Source organism: Macrosteles quadrilineatus, unplaced genomic scaffold (assembly GCF_028750875.1).
Source record: "Macrosteles quadrilineatus isolate MER2022 unplaced genomic scaffold, UCM_ALF_1.0 Scaffold_3__2_contigs__length_128488019, whole genome shotgun sequence".
Taxonomy (NCBI): domain Eukaryota; kingdom Metazoa; phylum Arthropoda; class Insecta; order Hemiptera; family Cicadellidae; genus Macrosteles; species Macrosteles quadrilineatus.
This window is the reverse complement of record NW_026542596.1, coordinates 85794173-85819936: the sequence shown is the minus strand read 5'-3', so window position 1 is coordinate 85819936 and position 25764 is coordinate 85794173. Positions and strand designations below refer to the sequence as shown.

The 25764-nt window shown below is 33.1% G+C and overlaps 1 protein-coding gene across 1 annotated transcript; it reads right to left on the bottom strand.

Annotated features, from left to right (window-relative positions):
* Positions 1-2802: 2802 nt before the first annotated feature.
* On the bottom strand, positions 2803-22795 carry LOC128990417 (kielin/chordin-like protein). The gene is made up of 8 exons (XM_054412774.1): positions 22633-22795; positions 11426-11521; positions 10079-10211; positions 8399-8514; positions 6157-6291; positions 5275-5406; positions 4367-4432; positions 2803-3781 (listed from the first exon to the last, which is right to left on the bottom strand). Exons 1-8 carry the CDS (start codon positions 22778-22780, stop codon positions 3228-3230), a joined length of 1380 nt encoding a protein of 459 aa, XP_054268749.1. The 5' UTR covers positions 22781-22795; the 3' UTR covers positions 2803-3227.
* Positions 22796-25764: the final 2969 nt, after the last annotated feature.

Below are 25764 nucleotides of genomic sequence, written 5' to 3'. Positions count from 1 at the left end.
TTATATTTTTTAATAAATTTGGATTAAACAGTAAAATAAAAAAAGGACTTTTAACTATACATACAGCTGATTCAAATCATTAAATTATATCGTAACAAAACACTAGCGCACGTAGTGAGTAAATGGATAACTAATTGAGAGCAAGGGAAAATAAATTTAGAGTGAGGGAAAATCAGCTGATCGATTTTCCCTCTCCCTAAATTAGAGCTTGGGAAACGACTACTTTCATTGATGTCAGCTGTTATCGAAAATAGTTACTTTAGTTAAGGAGTGATGAAAATAGTTTTTTGAACACTCTTAAAATACAGTTCGACCCAATGTTCAAAATAATTTAAGGGAATTGATTTGACCTCAAAACAATGGTAGAGACTACTTTACTCCTACCTTGAGCGAGTCTAGAGCAGCTGGTAGAGGGCAGAGCTCTGCCCGCATTTAGTCCTTTACAGAGGTCCTGGGTTCAAATCCCTTCAATCACCAATGGATTTTAATCCACGTGTTATTGCCACAACCCTGTAGCTAAAAAATAAACAACGAAGAAATGTTTTTCCCTCTATTGATGTGATATGTGTTACAATTCTTTACCTATAAGATATCTTTCCAGCCAGTTTGAACGGAAATCTTTCTACCGTAAAGGATTTATTGTTCAAGAAATATGTGGTTTGATATTTATTGGTGTTGAGGCATCGACAATCCTTTTTGGTGGAAGTTGTTTGTGTTTTCATTCAACCTCACCGAGGCTTACTTACAATGGTCTTTCTTTTATATAGTTTTACTTGCCGTAGAGATATTAACAGTTATACAGCTATGCCGGATATGAGGAAAGAAGTTATGTGAGCTAAAATCGTGAAGTATAAAAATTACTCTGAACAAATTACAGTTTAAACAAAAAGTGAAACAAATTTGCAATTCCTTACTCTTTGAGCATTAAAAAAACGTGGTAATCCAACAGTTTGCATTCAGTAAGATTTCCAGTCATGAATTACTTTAATGTTAAAAGAACATTAAATTAATACATACTTACTATGTTCTAATGAATTTCTAAAATTAATTTTCTATTTCTATTATAGATTAAATACGGTAACAATTTCTCAAATCAATTGTCAGTTGTCCAAGTGAAACAACTGTTAAGGACCATCTCTTGTTAAACTTAAATCAGAGTTGTTTCGTATTTGTGTCAAGAAACTGTCGAAAGTTTTGACGGAAAAAGTTTTAATGAGTCTTAAACGTCACACTGCTTCTTCTCAACGTAGTACATTGCTGAAATTTCAAACCATTGGATAAGGAAAGACAATACACGCTTCCACATTTATAACTTTTCACATTTGATAACACTCGCTAATACTAGGAACAACAATAAGGAAAGACAATACACGCTTCCACATTTATAACTTTTCACATTTAATAACACTCGCTAATACTAGGAACAACACACTAGCCATAACTCTAGAACACGCTTTAATCCTCTTAGTGGACTTAAGTAGATCCAAGCTTTATCCATAATGACGCATTAGGAACATTAGCGATGAAAGTAAGCTCAAGCTTTGTAGACTATTTTCAATAAGGCAAATCCAGACTAATACCTTTGGATTTACATTTCTAGGGAGGAATACAGCCTTTGTATTCTTTCCCAGTTTTCCTTCTCGTGTAAAATTGCAGCCTCGATTCAATTATTTGGATGCGTCGTATATTCGTATATTATTCGAAAGCTCTATTTTCCTCTGTATTTATAAGTATTGTGTACATTTCTAAAGAAGTCTCTTGGCTAACTTGTTGGCATCTGTTTTTCCAGTTTAATATCTATACACTACTATGAGCTCATAACAAGTTTTAATTACTGAAGTTATAAATAATCAAATAATGAATTAAAACCAGTGAACGTCGTAATTGAAAATGTACTAAATAGTACTGATGAAAATAAGTCAGTAATAAATCCATAGTTTGCATCTATTAGATCAATAATAACATAAAACATAATTGTCATATAAAAAATTAATAATTCATTTCGGGAGGAAAGACTTGTACATCTTATGAGAACAAATATGCATAGTAAGTTTTATGTTCTTGAAATCACGTCTAAGACGTGTTCACTTATCATATGACGTAAGTGTGGAATTTGCATTGTTGATCAGTTGTTCACAGCTGGCGTTATTGCATAAGTTTATTACTCGGGCATAAAACAACAGTACCGAGTAATTCCACATAAACTTTGAATGGTTCAGCTGGAAACTACACATTACTACACTATAAAACCTCGGATGAGTAGCTATAAAGCTCTCTTGGTTATGAAACTTGCAAATAAATGTATTTAACAATCAATATGACTCATATTGAACCAACATTGATTATAGTTGATAAACGGTTTAAGTTTTTGTTTAAAATACCTCAAATTTATTTCTCCTCTAACTATTGTTCAGCGAATGAACAATTCTGAGAACGTACCTTCTCCTGCGTTTTATGATAAATGGGTGAGAAGTAAATCATCTCTTATATTGGAAAACACCTGTTTTTAGGCGTAGAAGTCTTTATAGAACTTAATAACGTACAATTATTTGTCTATTTAAATAAACTTTAAGTGTGATAAAAAATATGTTAATTTATATTTTAACTAACTACGATAAAGATGCATTTTGCAACTTTGTAAAAATGTCACAACCAGTTAGCTAAGAAACTACGGGTACGCCAATAAATAAAAAAAAGGTTTTGGAAATAATTCTTAACTTATTTAACTATATCTAATTGACTTATTTAACAGTTTTTCTAAGTACGTGCGAAAACGGGCAAAGGGAAATGAAAAATAAAATGTTTAAAAAATAAAATATATATTTTGTTCACATAATTATTCTACAGTATCATGTGAAAAAACAATTAGTCACCATATAACAATTTTAATACAGGAATGTAAACTGTTTTGTAATAAACAAATTTATTACGAAAAAAACTAAATTTCAATTTTACTTCTGAACGCAAATTGGATGAGGAGGAACATTGCAGAGACACTCAGTGTTGGGCCAGTCTCTACTTGCACTCAGTTTGTCTCCTACCTGCATCTTGACATCACCAAACTGACACTGCAACTCTGTAAAGTGACAGTGATTAGTTACAAACTGTGTACAGTGAGGTGGAACTCTACAGAGACACTCAGTGTTGGGCCAGTCTCTACTTGCACTCAGTTTGTCTCCTACCTGCATCTTGACATCACCAAACTGACACTGCAACTCTGTAAAGTGTCAGTGATTAGTTACAAACTGTGTGCAGTGAGGTGGAACTCTACAGGGACACTCAGTGTTAGGCCAGTCTCTACTTGCACTCAGTTTGTCTCCTACCTGCATCTTGACATCACCAAACTGACACTGCAACTCTGTAAAGTGACAGTGATTAGTTACAAACTGTGTGCAGTGAGGTGGAACTCTACAGAGACACTCAGTGTTGGGCCAGTCTCTACTTGCACTCAGTTTGTCTCCTACCTGCATCTTGACATCACCAAACTGACACTGCAACTCTGTAAAGTGACAGTGATTAGTTACAAACTGTGTGCAGTGAGGTGGAACTCTACAGAGACACTCAGTGTTGGGCCAGTCTCTACTTGCACTCAGTTTGTCTCCTACCTGCATCTTGACATCACCAAACTGACACTGCAACTCTGTAAAGTGACAGTTATTAGTTACAAACTGTGTACAGTGAGGAGGAACTCTACAGAGACACTCAGTGTTGGGCCAGTCTCTACTTGCACTCAGTTTGTCTCCTACCTGCATCTTGACATCACCAAACTGACACTGCAACTCTGTAAAGTGACAGTGATTAGTTACAAACTGTGTGCAGTGAGGTGGAACTCTACAGAGACACTCAGTGTTGGGCCAGTCTCTACTTGCACTCAGTTTGTCTCCTACCTGCATCTTGACATAAAAAATGTTCGTTTATAAATTGGTTTAAATATATATTTCTATGTAATACAATAGTTGCAAGGTCACGCAACTAGTTTCAACTTTATGATGAAGTCATCTTCAGGCGTCCAGGGGATGTCACAATCAATTTCAGAAGGTCGTCGATACACATATTGTACGGCTGCACTTAAGTTTACGTCCTAGACCCATTCGAATGAATATATTGATTTATTGCTAAAACATATTGTTTTAAGTAATAGTCAATGGTAATAGTAAATGCATTACTTTAAAAAATGAAAGTCAGGCAGTCCAGACGCTACATCTGTCCGGTCATGATGCATTATCCCTTAGTTACCATTTTTTTCTTCGGCTGCACTTTAGGACGTAAACTAAAGTGCAGCCAATAAAAGTTCCTATAACAGTAGAACCTTTGACCAATAATCAATGGTAGAACTTTTGAAATGGAATAATATGAATCAACCAACCTGAATTTGGAGCTTGGGAACTGCCTTTAGCGGTGACTCCTGAGACTACTGAGTCGGATTTTTCAGCTGAAATATAATAAAGGATTAGTCGTTCCGTTTTACTAAATACAGGTGTGCGAAATAATACGACTACTACATAATTCCTACATAATAATATAACATAGTATAGTTTACCATTGTTCATTAGAAATCAGACCAACCGGTTTATTTGGGAATGTTTTAACTGATAAAGTTGCAACAAAGAAATATAACAAGAGTTTGCAGGTAATAGTAATGTAATAAAATCCTAGGATATATTGTTTAGTTTTCTGAATCAGCAGTACTTTTCTTAAACTTTTCATGAACTTCCGTTACCTTTCAACACGTTGTTTGGGTTAGATTTTTTTAAAATCAAGGTTGCGGTTTCTTAAAAATCAAGATCTCGGAGTTCAGAGTCTTTTCGTTAAGTGTACAAAAAACTAAGTTTGGAAAGTAACTAGCTTTTTTACAACGTGTGAAATTATTCATGTTAGTATTTTTAGGATACATCGGAAAAGATAAAACTCTCTTATACTAATATTATGCAACTTTAAATTCTTTAAGACGACAAGTTTTGACACTTGGTGAAATATAGTTCACAGGATAAATATACGACAGGAATTTACGATCCCATAAACTTTTACATTTTTATTTATTTATCCAAAAGTTAATAATATAAAAAGGTGTGTTTTTTATCGATACGTTAGAAGTTTTAGGTCTCCGATAGTAAACATTTTATTTTTATTGGAAAAAAATGAACGTTTTATCTTGTAGTAATATTTGTAGTAAGATTAAAATTGTAAGTTATTGTGTGAACTACTGCACGAAAACTATACACTAATTTATCTGTAACAAATCGAAGAGTGAAAGTAGTCTATGGTTTAACTCACGGCATCGCCAGCCAATAGGACAGCAGTCGTTGTCCCCGTAGTATACCGGCACACAGCCTTCAGCGATACGTCCGCCATAGTGCAGCTCAAGGTTACAATTAACTTTCTTGCAGAAGGGTTCAACTAGAGTTCCTGCAAAAAAGCAAGCAAAGATAAATTTATCTAATGATCTAAACAAATTTATTCAGTAGTACCTTAGGCTAATATGTTCAATCTACCGTAGTACTCGTAGATTTATATGTAAACAAGGCTTCAATTTCACCCCAGATAATAGACGCACCGGTGCCAATCACAGTTCACTAAACATTGATTGCTTTGTTAGAGGCACAAATTGCACTGAGGAACTTATCAGCCCAAAATACACACTTTGACAGGTAATAATGCTTTTAATCTGTTAGATAATGCACAACACAACACTTAATGTATTTATATTGGTTTCCTATGCTATTTAAGTTGCCAAAATTTAATATAAATCTAAAAAATATATTGTCTCTAAATATAGAGTAATTAAAATCCCCATAGGCCTTCATTTATGCTGTTAATTTATAGAGCTGCAACTTTTGTCTTAGAATAGAAAAATGGGTTCCTACTCAAATTTTAATTATATAAAGAATCACTGACTCAGTTTAATTACAGGTTATTGAATTGTAGATTTTCCCCCATACAAAACAAAAAATCCATGCATCCGATTCAATTTCGATTATAATGTTAAACAACTGAAAACCTTCCAAGGGTTTTTCTGCTGCTCAGCCAAAGAAACCCCAGATAACAAAGAAGCCCATGCTGCAATTGTTTCATGTAAACATTGTAATTCTTCTTAAAATTTGTCACATTAAATATTGGTTGATTAAATATTGGTTAAAATTGGTTCGATGATCTCACCGTTGAATCCAGCCTGACAGATGCACTGGAAGCAAGGTTCATCCTCTGGGTAGAATTTCTGACCAATCTGGAACTGCTGGTTGTTATATTTACATACAGGTCTGGCAGCCTTCTGTTCAGGACTTTGGTCTGAAACTGAAACTACAATTGTTAGCCAATTGTAATTTTAAAATAAAACTGTAGTACATACATGGTAGCCTACGTCAGTTCATATGTGGATTATCACTGACACCTGGAATTTGATAGGTTGGATTTGATTTATACGGTTGCAACACATCTGACTGCATACGAAGTTGAGTGAAGGATTTGTGTTGAAAGCATGATATGACTTTTTCACTGACTAAGATCAGCTAAAATCTTCTCCAAACAATTTATAAAAACAAACTTTTCTAAGGCAAGTGGGCCTAGTTTGGAATCATAAATAATCTACTGATTGACTTTTTTTTAGGACGAACCAGCTACATGCAAAAAACAAGGCGAGCGTGATGTCCACCAAGCTACTCAGCTACGAGAGAACGTCTTACATCTTTACTTCTTACGAGTAGTATTTCAAAGTCGGTTGGTAAAACGATATCGTACGGCCAAAACTACTTTGTCTAACTACTCACTCTGTCAATGTCAGATCCTTCCCTGAGGGATCAATCGTTCCGTAGTTTGTTTGCAACAATTCAGCTCTCCACTGCTTGACATATAAAATATAGCGCTAAGAGACCAAGTGTTCAGAAACTGCCAACAGCTACTTGCTCTATAATTTAATAATTTCCTGTGGGACCGGGTGTTCCAGACCAACAATTGTTTTGTGGTATGTTTGCTATTTAGCTTTGTTGTATGGCTCAAATTTCTGTCAAAGATTATAAAAGCTCTTAGAGACCATATACATGGTTCTCGTAAATAAACAGCCTAACTCCGGGAAATGGTTCTAGGGGTCAAAACAAAGAGAAAATCATGAATGATTTGGTCCAAAGTCGCTTTGTCAACCAGATATCAGCCATTTTGTATTCTTTATTGAAATATGTTTTTTTAAATTTTAACTAGCATCCTGCGTCACTTCATGACCTCAAAATGCGTGATAAATTTGATATATAGTTAATAAGGGTGAAAACAATCATTTCTCATCATTTCCCTATTATTTTCATTGTGTGTGCGATCCCTATGAGGCATCTTAGTAAAATAAAAAAAAATAAAAAAATGATAAACAAACATACAATGAAAACACAAAATCCCTTCTTTGAATTTTAAACAAATGACCTTACAATATTTTACTAAAATTTTCTAAAACATCAATAAAACATACTGTTAAAACACAAAATCCCATCACAACACAAAATTCAACGGTAGTCATTTTCTTCTTTACATTTTATACAAATAGCATTGCAATATTTTACTTGAATTCACTGAAACATCACCAACTACAACCACAACACTATTTTCGTACAGATGTAAAAAAAATGTAAACTTGAAACAGTTAAGATGATTGACAACAGAATTCAGCACTGACTCTGAAAATTTAAAAAGCCTGTAGGACAAAGTGCTTTCACAATATATCATACAAACCACCAAAAGGTACATCTAGAGGATAAGAGCTTTAAACCGATACCAAATATGCCTATAAAAATAAATATTTAGGGGTAGATTTGCTGCACACAAAAATCCAACAAATTCTTTTAATAATATAGATTGTCAAATGTATCGTTATATAAGTTGAGATGTATGTTACAATGTTAAGGTAGAAGAAACCTATGTGGAAAAATAATAATAACTTCGTTAAATTAAAATTCTAAATTGGCCATTTTAATTTTTATGATTTAAGCTACTAAAAGCGGAGGATTTAATGAAGAAATGTTGTAGACTTATGTTATGAACATATGAATTAAGTCTAATATAGTGAGCTACTGTCGAAGTGTAGGTCTAGTCAGTGTCAGTGTGGGTGTTCTACTTTAGAACATTAAGAAATTCTTCATGTTTAGGCTGCCACTTGATCTCGGTGACGGCACTGGGTATTGGAGCTTGACCAACGGATCTGCTTCACTCATATCAACCATTGTATAGCACTATTCCAAGAAAGTCTTAATCTAAAGTTTGTACGAATATCAAAATGGAGCTGTCCGTTGAAATGTGAAATAAAACATAAGAGAATGATAAGCTACTGCAAGTGTTGAACACTTGCAGTAGCTAATTATCATAAGGCTAATTGAGGAAACTACTGTATTTTGCAACACATCTTCAATATAAATCTACTTACGGCATATTTGATCCACATGGCAGCACTTGCCGTTCTCATAGGTCCTGTAGCAGCCAGGCGGAGGTGGTCCGATAAACAGTTCTGGACATTCTATATTCACACACGTGAAGGACATTCTACAACAAACGAAATCGTATGTTTCATCACTCTTTTTGACACGAGATGGAGTTCAATAAACAGATTGACGAACTTGGTGGAAAATGTTTTATAATGACATTTTGACAGTTTAAGAAACTATAATATTTGTCGTCACACTGCACCATTCTTAAGCAAACTAAGTTACAAAACGAAAATAATTCCGTGTAAAGATACGTTCCCGAGATGACGTCCATCTTGTTTTTAAATTTTGCCATTGAGAAAACGCAGCTGTTTAATAAGGTGTATTATTTAGTCTATTGCGTTTCTGTTCATTATACTAGGTAGATATGGGGAAGGAGCTGGTCTTGTGACTAGAGCGCGGGACTTCGGTGCCTGAGGTCCCGGATTCAAATCCCGCCAAATCACCAGTAGATTTTATGTAAGTGATAGATACTGCCGTAACCCATAGGTCTAGCCTGAAGTAATGTGAAAAACAATCCCGGGCTCGTGCCTAGCGTCCTAGGGGGGAAAATACTAAGTAGATATCGATGTGTTTCACTATTGCTTTCTTCAAGATCTTGGGCTTTGAGTACAACAAACTTTTTCCCCTTATTACATTATTCAACCTAAAAAAAATTGAGACCGTTTGACAACAATCCAACAATCAACTACACTGGATTGAAAAAATCGATACAAATGATTGCTTACAATTAGAATTAAGTGTGCAAAATGTACTGCTGAAGTGTAGGGAGCAAACAAGTTGTTACCCCATGCAGAAAAAGAGTTTCTTTAGACCCGCAACGCATGTATTGAAAACAGTTGTTTTTGCTGCGATACATAAGCTACGAAAATCATGTACGGTACAACGAAAACACATTTGATGCACCCCTCCGGACCCCTTTCAGAAAATCCAGAATTGTGGATTAAGTGAATTCTGCCTAACTTCTTGAATTGTTGGATGGAAAACAAAATAACCCTCTTAAGCGAGGATAACTAATTAATTGTCCCTATAACTACATCTCCCCATTACAAATTGTTGAAGCTGTTTCTAGCCCACATTATATGCACTAATCTCCCCATACAGATAAGAGAATGGGAGGGTGACAGTGTCACGGTTTTCAGCAGAAAGATCGGGAATTGGCTTCTCGGACTGAGCGATGATGCTGCCGAAGAGCTCATCAGATCCCAGTACAGGACATAATGAAAGTCGATGAAATTCAAAAACTAAATTAGGCTAACAATTCCAAACTACTTCAGTGCTGGCACCCTCGTTCAAGTATTCTTAGTTATTATATTATAGACCTGTTCAACTCATTTTAAGTAATTGTTCATGTTAAATTTAGTCTTTTTTGCCAACTATATGGCAAACAAAAAATTTAACTTCTTTTAATAATTTTGAATAATAATGATTATTTGTTTATTTTGTTAACTTGTTCACGAAGTTGTTGTGAGCGACAAAGAAGACTTTCCCCACACGCAGTCTTTGTGGGGATTTGTTTTTTTCTTTGTACATTAGTTTTAAGTCACGATTGTACTCTGATTTGTAATTTTGGAAATAAATATATTCTTATTCGTAATTATTTTCAAATTCTAAGAACTTACTTGTTATCTGGGAAAGACCCGGCACAGCGACATTCTACAATGCATACATCTTCTGTCTCCTTCAACTGGAAGCCTTGCTCGTATTCCTTCCCCTTGAAGTGGCATTTCGAAGACGCACGTTGGTTGATTGTACCTGCACACGTGTTATATATGCTAGGAATACCACCACGGTAAATACTTATACTTCGTTGAAGACATGTAATGCAAAAGTTTCATGACAAATTGAATAGATGCTTTTGTATTTTAAATTTTATTTTGGAACCTAAATACCTTTTGTAGATGACTTTTTGCAACAGTTGCCATACTATAAGCCATGTACCAGTAGCTGTGGTGCATAGTTTCAGACTAGGCTCACAGTTAATGTTTGCTTTTAATAAATTTGCTGGATTGCTTGGCTTACCACCTAGAATTGTAAGAGGAAACTTATGTTCGTTTACATAGAAATTTTGTTCTTCTAAAAGTACATTATTTTGAGAGTAATTTACAATTTGAATGACTCATAGGTCCGATTGTGGAATCCACAAAATCCATCTTTACAGTTAATACAATAAGGGGGTTCTTTGTAATTTTCTTTTCTAGTAGCCCAACTTAACCTTTTTGGATATTGAGGTGTCATTTTAAAGCTGATGATCCATCGGAGGGTGAATGGTAACAAAAAAGGTACTGTAATTGAAATTACATGAATATTAGACTTCTCTCCCTTTGCGTTCCTTTATTTCTTAAGTTATCTTTTAAAAATTCAGTTTTGCTAACCGTTGGTCAAATGTCTTTAAAACGGATTGAATGTTGAACGGACGTAGCTGATTCTTCAGTTTGTTTAACAACAGTCAGGTTGTAAACACGATACTGAACTTTTTTTTGAAAATAGATTTTTAATAGGTTACTCTTTTCTAATTGTAACCTTATTGAGGTAGGTTTAAATTACTATTTATGGTGTATTTGTAAAAATATTTATAGTTCAATTAATAACTCTCTAAAACAAACATTATATTTGAAAGCTCAAAGGGTATTGCATGGATTGGACTCGTTTTGACTCTAAAAGTTAAGGTTTAACCTATTAAAATGCGCATGCTACGCAGGGGTCCATTTGTATTCATAATATAAATAATTTTAAACTGCACTGGTGAATTTTCTTGCTCCTAACCAGTACTGCTTAAATAAAAAAATACAATAGTTAGATAATTTAAGTCAACAGCATATACACAATTACCAGCAATGGAAGTCGGGGCAGATCTACATTATCGCAATTAATTACGGAACTCTTTTGATACAAACGAAGAAAAAGACAAACAAATTGTAATGTTTTTATTGTTAGTTTAAATTACAATTACAATTACAATTACTTACTACAATCGTAGCTCAACGGACAGCCGTCGGACCCCATCTTGGCTGGCTTGCATCCAATCTCTTTGTAATACTCCTTCTCGTACTTTTTGCACACTCCTGTAATAAATAAAATCAAAATAATGTTTACTAATATTAATCAGGAATTGGTGATTTGTGTAAATAGATGGTTGAAGTGGTACTTTTCAGCACACGAGAGAAATGTTGCGCACGAGCCGTAGGCAAGTGTGGAAACTTTCTCGAGTGCACCAAAGGCAGTTTGCTCACGCTTTACACATTATATTTTACCTACAGCACAGAAAACGTACTACAGTTACGATAAAGCATATTAATAATTAGTCTTTCAAACATTGTACACCATGCTTTTAGGTAAGGTTAAATCCAAACATTTGAACGAAATGGGAAACGCTGCACCACCTGATCGTAGTCGTAATATCTTCAAGTGTTGCCAACTTATTTTCAAGCATACACATATTACGTGCCAAATAAAATCACGCTGTTTTGTGATGTTTGGTTAGAATACTGGTGTGCGGAAAAAATGTGCGGCAAAAGTAAGTAGATGCATCAATTAGCAACTTTCTGTGCTATAATAGGCAGGCCGCTTTTCAGGAGACTGTAGGAAAAATATATTTTAATATTTTTGACAGCGAACCTAATTCGACGACAACCCAATCAATCAGATACGATTATTTGCTCTTGATTAACAGCAAAGAGGAAATATTTATATTTAATGGTGATGATTAACGTTTAAATAAAAAAAAAATATAAAAAATACTTTTACTGTTTTTGTGTGACAGAATCAAACTATTTAATGTGTTAAATATTACTTGAACTATTTTTTGAACAATATAATACAATTTTAGGACATTTAAATGTTCTAAAATGTAAACCCCAGACATAAATAAAATATTATATAGGGTTCAAAACTCCGCTAAAAGTTTCACTGAAAATCTGCTTTAGGATAAGTAACGCTGATTTAACAAACAAAACTATTAAGAACTTTGTTTACTCAAACAAACATTGCTGACCCACCTTTTACTCTATTTTGTTGTGTGAGAACTTTGACCATTTTGTTTGCAAACTGCACTGAATTATTCTTTAAGCACTCCTTATGCTAGTTAATTATTTATCTTCAACTCTTGAATAATTTAAAATAAAATAGTTTTTTTGTGGGCTAATTATCTTTAATAAAGGCCAACTCTTTACAAAACAAACTTTACATCTTATTCTACATACATCACTACATACATAACTTTACATCTTCTTAGGCATACTATTATTAAAATTTCTAATCTACTTATCATTGCTTGTACACTTAAAATTGATCAACTTAGCTTTTAATTGGGCATTTTATAATTTTGAAACGGTTGGTTCAACCTAGAAGAAAATGAAAGGGAGTTTAGGTCAAAGAAGAAATCGGTCAACTATTTTACGATAACTGTAATAAATGTTATGATATTTGTAACACAAGGACGCAGTTCCAGAAAATATGGAACGAAAGCATCGACCTCCGCCATAGAGTAAACAACGTCACGCTGTCTTTACTTTCTCTATGGATCAACGACTCCCGCCAAGGCGCTCCACGCGCCGCCGCGCAGCAGACGGAACTTCACTTTCCTCTAAGGTCGGTGGTCCTTCCTGGACTTATTTTTGGAACAGCTGTTCCCGGGAACTTTTCACCTGTCAAATCTACCTGGTTTGTAATTTGTTGCGTTTGGCGTTGTGAAATAATCTTGTTGAAACATGGAAAACTTAGTTTGTAATAAATGTAGTCCGGTTCTATAATTAGATTAAAAAGATAGATGGCAACGAACCAGAAATGATTGGGGAATGAGCCTAGTAATCAAAAGAACTACGAATAAAAACAATTTACATTACTTAAGTATCTATAGTACTGTTTGAGAATTTAAACTTTTCAACTTAATTTTGATGAGATAAAAAAATCAAATAGGTATGAACCAGGATTGTATCTCAACAAAAGGTAACCTTAAAATTTGCCCTGAAGTTAAACTAACGTATTTCTATGTCATCTACAAATTTGAAAGTTCAAATAGTTGGTGATTGTTTATGTTCGAATCGTTATTATAACAAGGTTTAGAACTCGTTCAACCTAATTTAATGAATAATTTGTTAATAATAAAATCACACTTAAGTGATTTTTTTGTTTAAGGCTGAAAAATAATTGAAACATTAAATAAAATGTACGGCAGTTGTATACGTTTTATTCTGAAACAGGGTTAATGGATCCTTTTCATTAGAAATAATAATTTTTCTGTTTAAAATATTTCTTAGAAATTTACTGAGGAGAAATAGTTATTTGTGCAACTAGTGAGAAAAGTGAGCAATTGACTCACTCGAGAGAAATCCTTACTCACGAGCCGTAGGCGAGGTTTCTCGAGTGAGGCAATTGTACGTTGAACTCGAGTTGCACATTATACTTTTCCTACAGTTACCATAAAACAAATAAATTTGTGAAGAAACATAACCTATTTTTACACAGAAGTGAACTTTTAATATAATATTTAATGTGAAGTGACAAATACAACAGTACAACAGCTGACCAGCTGATTTACAGCCAGTGCTGCCAACGTGTTTCGCGCGCATACGACGTTGCCTGCATGTTACGCGCTCACTATTTCGTGCCTTTATGTTGCAAATCTGGAGTGAGACAAAGTAATTAGAGTCACTGATGAGCGAATTGGCCACTTTGCTTTCTCAAATCAGTGAGAGAACATGTACATTGTTAGGTAACTGTAGGAAAAAGTTTATTACGTAGTTTAAAATCAGTAACAAAATTAAACCAATAAACTTAACACTTTTAAACTGACAGAAACACGATGAAAACAAGTTTGTTTTGCAATATAAGAGGATTTTAAATTTACTCGATTTTAGATACAGTGACATTAAATATACAAAAATAATGATACAATAGTATCAATAACATATTTTGTAATGTTGAAATTTGAAATAATAACTCGTTTGAGCCAATATATTCAAAGGTTTTTATATTTTGATATTCAGAGGTTGGATATATACTGTAGTATTTTGCGAAACCACTGTAAGAAAAAATTTTCAAAAATGTATTGTGAAGCAAAACCCTAAACTTTTTACAACGAAATCAAAACAATCCCACAAGCGAAGCTCGACCACCCAAAAATCTAGTTAACCAGTAAATTGCGAATTGCTTCATTTTAAAGTTAGATTTCAGGTAAGAAAGCAAGACTATACCTTATCAGTTCACATTGTTTCTAAAACTACCCGTAATAACACGAATCTTTACATCCAGTGTTTACTTTACTCATAAATTTGACTTTATAATCAGGGAAACCAACTTTATTCATACTCCAAACAAAGACACAGCAAGGAGGTAATTGACGTATTGTTGGCAGATTTTGTCGCGTCAACAGGTTCATGTTCGATGTAAATATTCTTGAAGAATATTTCCATATACTAAAAGCTTAATACCCCCACCACTGCAAACCTGCAGACTAAATGAATTTCCATTTGCCTAATTGGATCTACACTAAAATGTCTACTAAAAATATGACATTTATTCCCTATTTAAATAGAATTAGTTTAACGAGTACTTTGGTTTGCTGCAACAGGGAGGAGGGTAAACAAGTATGTTTTTTTGTAAAATGTTAATAGTTTAGTAAGAAATAAATGCATCTTTCAAATTTGATCAAAATATGTTCATAAACAAGCAAACTACAACAGTTTACTTATTCTCCATAAATATAACATGGGAAGTTTAAATTTACAATATTGTAAATTATCTCCTTCCGTTAGGCATACAACAACACTTCAATATACAAAATTATTTTTTCAAGCCCTACAAAATGGTTTGGAAGAAATTGTAAAATGTTATGTTTTTGTAGTAAAAAATGGTAGAAACCATTTTTTACATTAAAATAACCCCATAACCTCCGTTCCCATAATCCGATTAAGCTGGTTCGCGAACTCGTTCAAATTAACATAGGTTTACAGGTTTGTTTCAAATTTCATCAAAATCGGACCGATTTTTGCTCGAGTTATAACTCTAGCGGACACACACATAATATGAATTTGAACGGAGGGTGTTGTTGGCCTCTGGGGACCTCAAAAAGAAAAAGTAAACCGGTCCCAGGTCTAGGTCTTACAATGAGACGCAATTCATAACTGGCAAATACAGAATTTATCCAGACATTTAACCGTCTAAAAGCTTAAAAGTCGTTATTACTTTTGCATTACACTCCGCTGATCATAATACCTATAAGTTAAGACCTATTTAGAACTCCATCTCAATTGTTTGCTCGACTTGATTTATAAAATGTTGTAGAATATGGAAGAATGCCTTTTTAAGTCATACTCACTCATAATATATATCTTTCTCTCTTACAATTTTAAAATGTTAAATAGTTATTAGTACAAATAGCTAAATGAGTACACATGTTAGTTAGGCAATGTTTTACCTGAAATTACGAATCACAAAACTGCCGTAAATGAGATAGTTAACAATAATTAAAACAATATATATATTTACTGTATTTAATAATTATTCTGTATTGCTCAGAACAAAATTTTTCCTTTCAGCTCCTAATTTTGAGGGAAAAATTATTTAAAGTTCTTTCGGTGCATTTCACGAAATAACATTGTTTTGAGAAGTCTTGTACATTTCTTAGAAACTAAGGAAAACCTATAATTGAGGTCTGAGGAAACATTCAGTTGGATAAAATCCAATGATAAAATGTCTCATTAGGTCATTTAATATGAAAGGAGAAGAAAAATAATGTAAACAAACTTTTTAAAAATATGTTAAATTTGAAGTCGGGTGATGAGCCAATTCATTGTGACCGCATTACACTTTAAGTGGTACAAAACATTATTTTAAGTCTTAAAACTCGTGTGGAAGATCCTGAAGGAGAAAATTAGGCCTATTGTTTGGAAACTGAACAGTGTGAATTACATATTCAAAACAATTCTGTAACATAGTAATTTAATCCTTACCTTTTAGTGAATTTCCCATAGGGATTAAGCTATTTTACATTTGAACATATTTGATGTTAATTTGTAACCTAAATATTTTGTCCACCACTAATTTATGCAAAAATTTTGGTTCAACATTCCTGTTTTCCTACTGTTTAAAGTTATTTTTTCTATTTGACTGTTTCTAACAGCTGTTCTCATAATTAATATGTTATCTGGTTTACTTTTGTTCAGTTAAAGAAATACAGTCCACTAAGTAACATCATCTAGTTTTTCTCTCTTTATTATCTATCTACATCTATCTTTCAATCTAAGTTTATCCATCTACAGTATCTAAATTCTTTAAACATTTGGTCCTTCTGACCCGGAATAAATAAGCAGTTAATAGTTATTTTTTCAATTCAGTTATAAAAGTAATCAAGAAAATTTCCTGTTCTCAGTTGAAGTTATGTCCCTAGAATCCAAACTAGGTCTTCAAGCAACACGCTTAAAAATCTTAGAAAATGCCACAGACTATTTCAAGGAAAAGGATATATCAACTATATTGAAGCCTCAAGTACAAACCCGGATTGATGTTATCGAAGCAGAATGGAGGAAATTCGAGAGGGATCACGAGAAAATATGTGAGTCAAAAGCTGACATACTAAAAGACCTAGCCTACATAAATGAAGATCACTACAGTCAAGCCCTTGAAGCCTATATGGTAAGCAAATCTGCATTGCTTGTTCTCTTAGATGAGTTATCGGCAAATTCTCAACAAAATCAAAGCACATCTGATATCAATACATCTAGTTCTATGAGTAAATCAAATCAACCTATACTACCTAAAATATCTCTACCTCAATTCTCAGGAAGTTACCAGTCTTGGAAACCATTCCATGATCTTTTTTCATCACTAGTGATCCAAAATCCTAACTTAACTGATGTAGCTAAGTTACACTATCTCAAAACCAGTTTGTCAGGTGATGCTGCTCAATTACTAACCAATTTCCAAATAACAGGAGAAAATTTCATGCCAGCTTGGGAAAAACTTGTGACTAGATATGAAAACAAACGTGTTTTAATCAAAAGGCATTTGGATGATATATTTAATTTAAAACCTCTAGAAAATAAATCTGCTAGTGGTCTCAATCACCTCTTGTCTACTATCAATGAGTCTTTAGGTTCCCTCAAAGCGCTAGGATCTCCTACAGATAAATGGGATCACATCTTGGTGTACATGATTGTACAACGACTAGACCCAGAGACCCACGAAGCATGGGAGATTCGTTACGGAGTCTCAACAGAACCTTCCACCCTAGAAGATCTTCAGACCTTCATCGAAGGTCGTATTCGAGCCCTGGAAAGTATTGAGTCACGAGCAACACTGCCAAGCGATGTAACGGTAACTACACTAGGCCTACAATGTAAAGGTAAACCTCATCAAAATCTTAAAGTACATTCAGCACAAATTGTAGCAAAATCTCAGTCCAATATAGGAAATGATTGTCAACTGTGTAGTAAAGATCACTATTTAGCATTTTGTAAGGAGTTTCGTGAAAAAATACCTAGTCAACGAAAAGAGGTTCTTGTGAACAAAAGATTATGTTTCAACTGTCTTGGTTCACATTTGTTAAAGGAGTGTCGCTCAAATAAATTTTGTTTACAATGTAAGAAAAGACATCACACTCTAATTCATGACGCTGTTAGCCAGACTACAAATATACCTCATATAAAAAAGTCAAGTTCTCTCATCCCTAACAAATTCATCTCATCTACAGATAACACATCATCAAGCTCACACGTCTCCTCTAATCACATGCTTCCATTTAAGGAAATTAATCGACAATCTGTGCTCCTAGCAACCGCTCAAGTTAAGGTAATTGGTCCTGAGGGAAATAGTGTTATTGCCAGAGCTTTAATCGACCAAGGATCTGAAATCTCTTTCATCAGTGAATACTTAGTACAAACTCTCAATCTGAAGCGTTCATACTCCTCAGTATCTCTTGTTGGTATCGGTGGACATCAAGCCCCAACCACTCGTGGTATAGTTTCAATCAATCTTAGTTCTCTGTATGATACCAAAGTTAGCTGCTCTTTATCTTGTCACATCCTTTCAAATCTCACATCAAATTTGCCATTAGTTAAAGTACCTCGTTATCTTGGTCTTACCCAACTATCTTCGGTAGAAATTCATAGATTTTCAGATGCTTCTAAGCTTGCAATGAGTGCTGTAGTCTACCTAAGAATCGTTAATCGTGAAAATATAACTGTTAGTTTAGTTATTTCTAAAACTAAAGTTGCTCCTCTCAAGACAATGTCGATTCCTCGACTGGAACTCACTGCTGCTACACTACTAGTAAAACTTGTAAAGTATGTTCGGAAAATGCTCAACTTAGAATCTACCCAAGCATGGTTATGGACTGACTCTATGGTTTCCCTAACCTGGATAACAAATCAACCTTCAAAATGGAAAGACTTTGTGCGTAACAGAGTAAGTGTTATACAAGAGACAGAACCACTCGCTAAGTGGAGGTATGTAGCAGGAAATGAAAATCCAGCCGACTGTGCTTCACGAGGTGTTACTGCTAAAATCCTTAGCAACCATAAGCTTTGGTGGACGGGTCCTCCGTGGCTGAATAAAGATGTTTATGAATGGCCATCCACGACGATTGATCCAGCTCAAGCAGCTAAATCTAAACTGCGAATCCCTCAATCAACTTGCCACATTTTAAACTTTGAACCAGAACCAGAAATGCTAGAGCGCTTCTCAACACTGTCAAAACTATTACGTGTTACTGCCTGGTGTCAAAAGTTCATTGCCAAAACAAAAAAATCCATCCCTACTAATTGTCAATCTTTTTTAACTCCTCAAGATCTCAACTCATCTTTTTTGTTGTGGGTAAAACTCATTCAAAGACATTTTGTTGTTGATGAGCAATTACCACCATCAAAGTGGCCGCTAGCAAGAGTGACCGAACTTCATCCAGGTCGTGATGGACTTACCCGAGTAGCCACTCTGAGAACATCAAGTACCTCACTGAAAAGACCAATAGTCAAGCTTTGTCCTCTTCCAATTAATTGAAGTCAGTGATTAATATGTATTGCTCCTTCGGCGCAATGGGGAGGAGAATGTTTAAAGTTATTTTTTCTATTTGACTGTTTCTAACAGCTGTTCTCATAATTAATATGTGATCTGGTTTACTTTTGTTCAGTTAAAGAAATACAGTCCACTAAGTAACATCATCTAGTTTTTCTCTCTTTATTATCTATCTACATCTATCTTTCAATCTAAGTTTATCCATCTACAGTATCTAAATTCTTTAATCACCTACACATTTTCATTTCCTGTTTTTTTAAAGAAAGATTATTGTATCGGAATGCTATTAGTTGCTAAATCTTCAATAGTGAAAACATAGTTTGATATTGTGTGTAAAAATATATTTTTGATGGGAATTACATGCCTTATTTCAACAAATTCTCATGTCTGTCTATCTGTATATCATTTGATCACGATAGAAGTGGGCAAATAAAGCATAATTTTAGCATAGTAAAGATTTTAAGTTTTGATAAGTCTATGATAAACGCATCCTACGTATTGAAGATAAGAAGTGTTATTCAAGAAGTAAATATATATATTGTCCCATGAAGACTAAAAGAATCTAAAAATGCCTAAATTCTCTTTGTATTCGTATCCGCAATACTAACGCTAACATAAAAAATAAGATAGGTGGTACTCTTTAATGTCTTTACTGTATGGATTCTTTAATGATACCAATTATTCTAGGAACAACTTGACGTTCTACATCCAATTCTGATACTTTAACTGTTTTATACAATATATAAAAACCCCTATACTCTGGTTATTCACAACCGCTTGAAAAGTATACGTGAAATTATAAATTTTGTAAATAGTTTTGTTAAAAAAAAAAATAAATAGTCTATGAATAAATTTAATTTTCAATTTATGGCGTCATACTAAATCTAGATGATTGAGTCTAAATTGAAGTTTTGAAAACAATAAAACTGACAATCCAATTAAAAAAAATATTCCTCTCTTTCGCACAGTAAATGTTTGTTCATAACTAATAAAACATATTATTGTAAGTAAGCTAAGTGTTTTGGGTTATTAATAAATAATTAATCAAGGTAATTGAACATATTCGTGTTTGATAATGGTAATACATGCCAACTAATTAACATAATTAGTTTTATGATCAATATTCCCAATCGGTGGAAATGCAGTCTATTAACTTATTTATTCTATTGATCAAATTCGTAATGTGCAATTACATAATTAACTAAATTTCCATTTTTCTGTTTAGGCCAACTTCAGAAACTGAAGTTTACAAAAACTTAATTTCAATGTTCAAAACGGATTTCTAACATGTTTTAGTTCTAGTTCAACTCAAGAACTGCTATCTAAATGCAGAAAATAAGGAAAACTTGGGTTATAAATAATTTGACGAGAAGTGAATTCACCTTACACACATTCATTTTACCAGGTTTGAAATATGCTCGGATGAACATTGCTTGCTCAGTCATTTGCAAATATGTTGTCATAAATCCAAGTATTCTTATAAAACATTATTTAAGCTCACCAAACCACGAATATAATTGTACAAAACAATATCAGGAATTTAAATACATCCGGATACTAAAATTTGTTACAAAGGATGTTTGTAACAATACCCCGTCCACAGCAGACCTGCAGACTAAATACATTTCCATCTCCCTATTATTTGTATTAAAATATACCCTTAAATATTTCCGATTTATTCCCAACTTAAATAACATTAGGTTAATGGTACTTAGAGTTGCTGCTAGGGGAAGGAAAACGTGGTTTTCATCAAATAACTAAAGATAAAAATGAATACATTTGTCAAATTCGATAAAAACCATAAACTACAAGAGGGTTTTTCCTCAGTTAAGAATATCATAGCAATTTAAAACGTGCAGTTTTTGAAATTTTCTCCGTAACCTTTATTGTACAACAACGCTTAAATAATATACAACTGTTTTTAGCTCTATAAGATGGATTTAATAAATAATGAAAATTAATTTTATGTTTTTAGGATAAAAGTAAGACAAGTTTTGGACATTTCAAACCCCATAACACCCCCTAACTCAATCTTGCTCGTCCTCAAACTCATTCAAGTTTATGTCACCCTACACGTTCATGTCAAATGAAATTAAAATTGGACCAAAATAAATCGAGTTATCGTGTTCAAATATTACATATTATATTATATTATATTATATTATATTATATTATATTATATTATACTATATCATAGTATATTATATTATATTATATATACCTCCAACTCATTATGTAGCCTTGCTCATGTTTTTTTGTACTATGTTGATTTTGCTTGTTCTTGTTGTCAATCATAAGAGAATTATTATAATGTTACTTGTTCTTTGTTTCTTCATTAGTGTTATTATTTTTTAAGTGAATTATTTTACTGTTACTTGTTTTTGATTCTTTATCTTTGTTAGCAAATTACTAAACTTGTTGTTTCCCATGTTCTTGTTAAATTGTTGTATATTGTTGTTGATCGTAGTAAGATTTTTGATACATACTATTTAAGTCTGGCCTATCTTCATGTATGTATGACATATATTATGTATAAACCTGATGTAACGTTTTGCCATCTTTGTATGTATATGTAAAATGGAGATTTCCGTTTATAAATAAACTAGCTGTTACCCACGGGCTCCGCCCCATTTTACTACATTAGTATTAATAAAACTATTGATTGGTTAAGTTAAGATGAAATAAACAAAGCAGAATACAAACAAATAATAACAGCTGAGGTATTTTTAACATTAGGTAAATGGAAAGTTCCCTTTGGAAAGCAATTACGACCTTATAGGGCAACTTATGAAATAATGGATAATTTTGCGCTAGGTTTCTCGTCATGACGAACATTTTAAGTATATGGTTTATGGGGGTGTGACTTGTAGTTTTCTCAAAAGTTCATGGGTACTTTTGGCTTTATATATAGATAAATAAATATACAAATTTAAACGAATAGTGTTTTTGAACTCTCGTAGTATAAAAAATAAAAGGTAAATATGTTCCGGGTCCATGTCAAACTTATCATGAAAAAAATCAGCAAAAGATCGCTAACCGACAAAATAACATACAAAGTAAAAAATGCAGTAACTATTTTCAAACTCACCAGATACTATTTCAAGTTCTCGACAAAAACACAAATCGTATCAGCTAAAACATAACTAAACCACCTTCCATAACATACCTGCAGCTAGAGCTAGGATAGCCGATGTCGTTATCAGAGAGGTCCACATGGTGACAGATAGGCTACAACACTGAGTTGATTCACTAGACACCCAGAAGGTACAAGCTATAAGGTAGATGCGCTCCCCACCATAGGGGACTGCTTGCATAACGTGACCTTGAGCATCTGGGGGCAAAGGTCAAATGTGTAATGGTGGCTACCGGTTCCTCTATCACCGGATATTTTCCTATCGTACTTCAGCTTCCTTGTTTTGTCTTGGAAAGAAGGAAATCTCCATATAATATTTATTTTTAGTTTATGGAGTACAGTACTTCAAGTATTAAATTTGCTAGATTTTAATATCATGTAGCATTAGTTTTAATTATTATTTATTAACCTTGGTTCCTCAATTTTTTTTTCCTATCTTGCTTGAGATTTCTTCCCTTTTTTGGTGGGAGAAAGACTGAAACAATGAAACAATGAATGGTGGGAATTAAAAAATGAAATGTTGCAAATTTGGTTATGTTTGTTTATGCACTGTGTTCAATCCCTTAACTAATTACATTCTGAAGACTCGTTTGGCCATTTTTCTTATTTTCCTCCACGTGTTGAGTTTCTAGATGGTGTTTTTGGATGTAAATAATGTGTTTCACTTGCTGTTATGTATTGGTTTTGTAAAAATAATAGCTAATTGGTTTGTCTTTCAAAATATATTTCCACGCATACCTGGGTTTTTTTTGTTATTTTTTTAAAACATTGAAGGGAAAAAATAATATTTTACAAATGAGGTGGCTAAAAACTTCTCCAGTTTTTACGTGTCACGCAAAACCTTTCCAATATTAAATTTCTGATGTTTTCATAAACCATGTTTAAGTGAATATGTTGCTTAAGTAATAAAATAACTCCATAATCTTTTTGTCATGTGTCCTTCCATACTCGTGTTTTCTTTATTTATTGAGGGAAAATAGAGTAATTTTAGAATGAGAGTTATTCGAAATATTAATGACTGTTAAGTTTTTCCATTTAAATTTATGATTTATATTTATTAAATTATTTTATTTTACATACATACAGTATGGTCAATGTGTTTTAAATAGTGTAGTCTGGTTTAAAATTGGTAAGTTTAAAAAAACGATAAAATATATAGTCTCCGTTTATTTTGTTTTGAGAACAATTCATTGTTACACTCTATTAAATAGTTTAAAAATAAAAAAAAAACATTATCTAATATTGACTAATACAACATAATATTCATTTGATATTGCAACTTTGCTTAAGACAGCAAACAGATTTGCACAGGATATCTATATACATGTATGTAGGCCTATACACTAGTTACATACATGCAAAACCAATATGCAACACATAATGTGATTGTTTCCAACCAAACCAACCAGAGAACGTTTAATGCTATGTACAACGGTTTTATCACAGTTATAAATACATTCCGCTTTCAAAAATACATACTTTATCACCTTTAACGAATAATAGAAAAATTTATTTTAAACTAGAAATATACTAGTAGATCGATGTTACCAAATCTAGCTCAGGGAAACAGCTAAAACTATTCTTTTTCGTTTTATTTTATGTTTTATGTAAGGGAACTAAATATATTCCATGGGCGTATAAAAAGAAATTGACTATGTTTTAAGCCCTAAAATTTATTTATAAATGACAATGACTATTTGTTAATGAACTTCCTTACCTAAAAATGCACGATACTATGCAACGAAGTACCCAAAACCTTCTGAATACTTCCTCAATATAGTTAGAATAGTATTATAGAGATCTAAGTTTATATTTATAAGAATATTGCTGATGGGAAGTTCCTCAATATTTCAGTCAAGAATAATTTTAGGAAATTAATTCAATGCCTATTTAGGTGGGAGATTTGTATCTTGGACAATGTTAATAACACTCATGCACTCGTGGTCAATTATAAATCAATATCGTCAGCTGAACTGAACTTCAGCTTTTACAAAATTACGTTTTGCTTGCCAGAGTAATTAATTAAATAACAGGGAATTTAAAATCATTTATCTAGTCAAAAGTTGAAGTGATGTTAACAGTTTTAGGTAATGGTAAACAAAATGTTACTGCTAAAGATATGTACAACGGTGAATGGCCATGTAGGAATAGTTAATGAATGAAAAAAATCAAACACATTTTTTATCATCATAAAAACTATTCGTGCAAGCGGAAAAGAGCTAACCAAAGTTTATGGCCTTAAAACTGGAAGCTTGCCACTTGGGTGAAATAATGGTTGAAGATTATGTTATCAACAACGAAACAAATGGGAAACAGTATATTCCTGATAGCGTTGAAACTTCCAAAACGAGGTATTTATCCCACGGGGAGAGCTTTGTTTTGTTGTTTCGAAGATTGACAGCACTTCGGTTGTTTTCTCTAATTGTGTGGCAAACAAACTTTATTCAACCAGATCAGTATAAAGAATTTCCCATTTAGGGAATAAGCTATTATTGTAGGTCTCATGGTAAGATTTAGACCTTGGACCGATTTACTTTTTCGTTTTGCAGGCTTGTCGCGTCAGGGGGTATCGATCCATAAAATTGGAAGGGACCCTTTGCAACTGTGACCCCAAAATTGGTTCGACACGTTGTTTAATGTTTAGTATATGGAGGTTATAATTATAGACGAGTATTAAACTATCGATACAGTAAATTTGGTGTTTTAACTAACAACCCAATAAGAAATATTTATATTTATAATTTAATTACCATTGTAAAACGTTTTTGTCCAGTGATTTTAGTTGATTCTGTTTTTTGTTGGTGAAAATCAGTTAGAACGATCTAAGACCAGTGTGTGGAACATACAGCTGGCAATGGAGTGATAAGTGAAGGAGTGGACACTAAGCATTCAAAGCAGGTCCATATTTGAAACATAGCCAGAGTCTATGAAATGAATTCCAAGTCTGTTATAAAACTTCAAAGTCATCACTTTTGGAACGCCTGGTAAAGAACATGGAATAAAGGTTATTTTAAACATTCAATAATGATTCAATTATACTTTTTGTTACTGTGTTTTATTTCACAAAAGAAACATAGTAAACTAACTTTTGATATTCAATTATGGGTATTATACGAGTATTTACATGTCTCGATTAACTGTCTCGATCAGTTTTGGTGTTTACGT

Excerpts from the sequence above, each read along its gene's own strand:
- LOC128990417 (XM_054412774.1), bottom strand. The coding sequence starts at position 22,780 with ATGCAAGCAGTCCCCTATGGTGGGGAGCGCATCTACCTTATAGCTTGT. Across the intron at positions 11,522-22,632 it reads TATCCTAGCTCTAGCTGCAG|GAGTGTGCAAAAAGTACGAG; the intron begins GTATGTTATGGA and ends TATTTATTACAG. Across the intron at positions 6,292-8,398 it reads CCATGTGGATCAAATATGCC|TTTCAGACCAAAGTCCTGAA; the intron begins GTAAGTAGATTT and ends TTGTAGTTTCAG.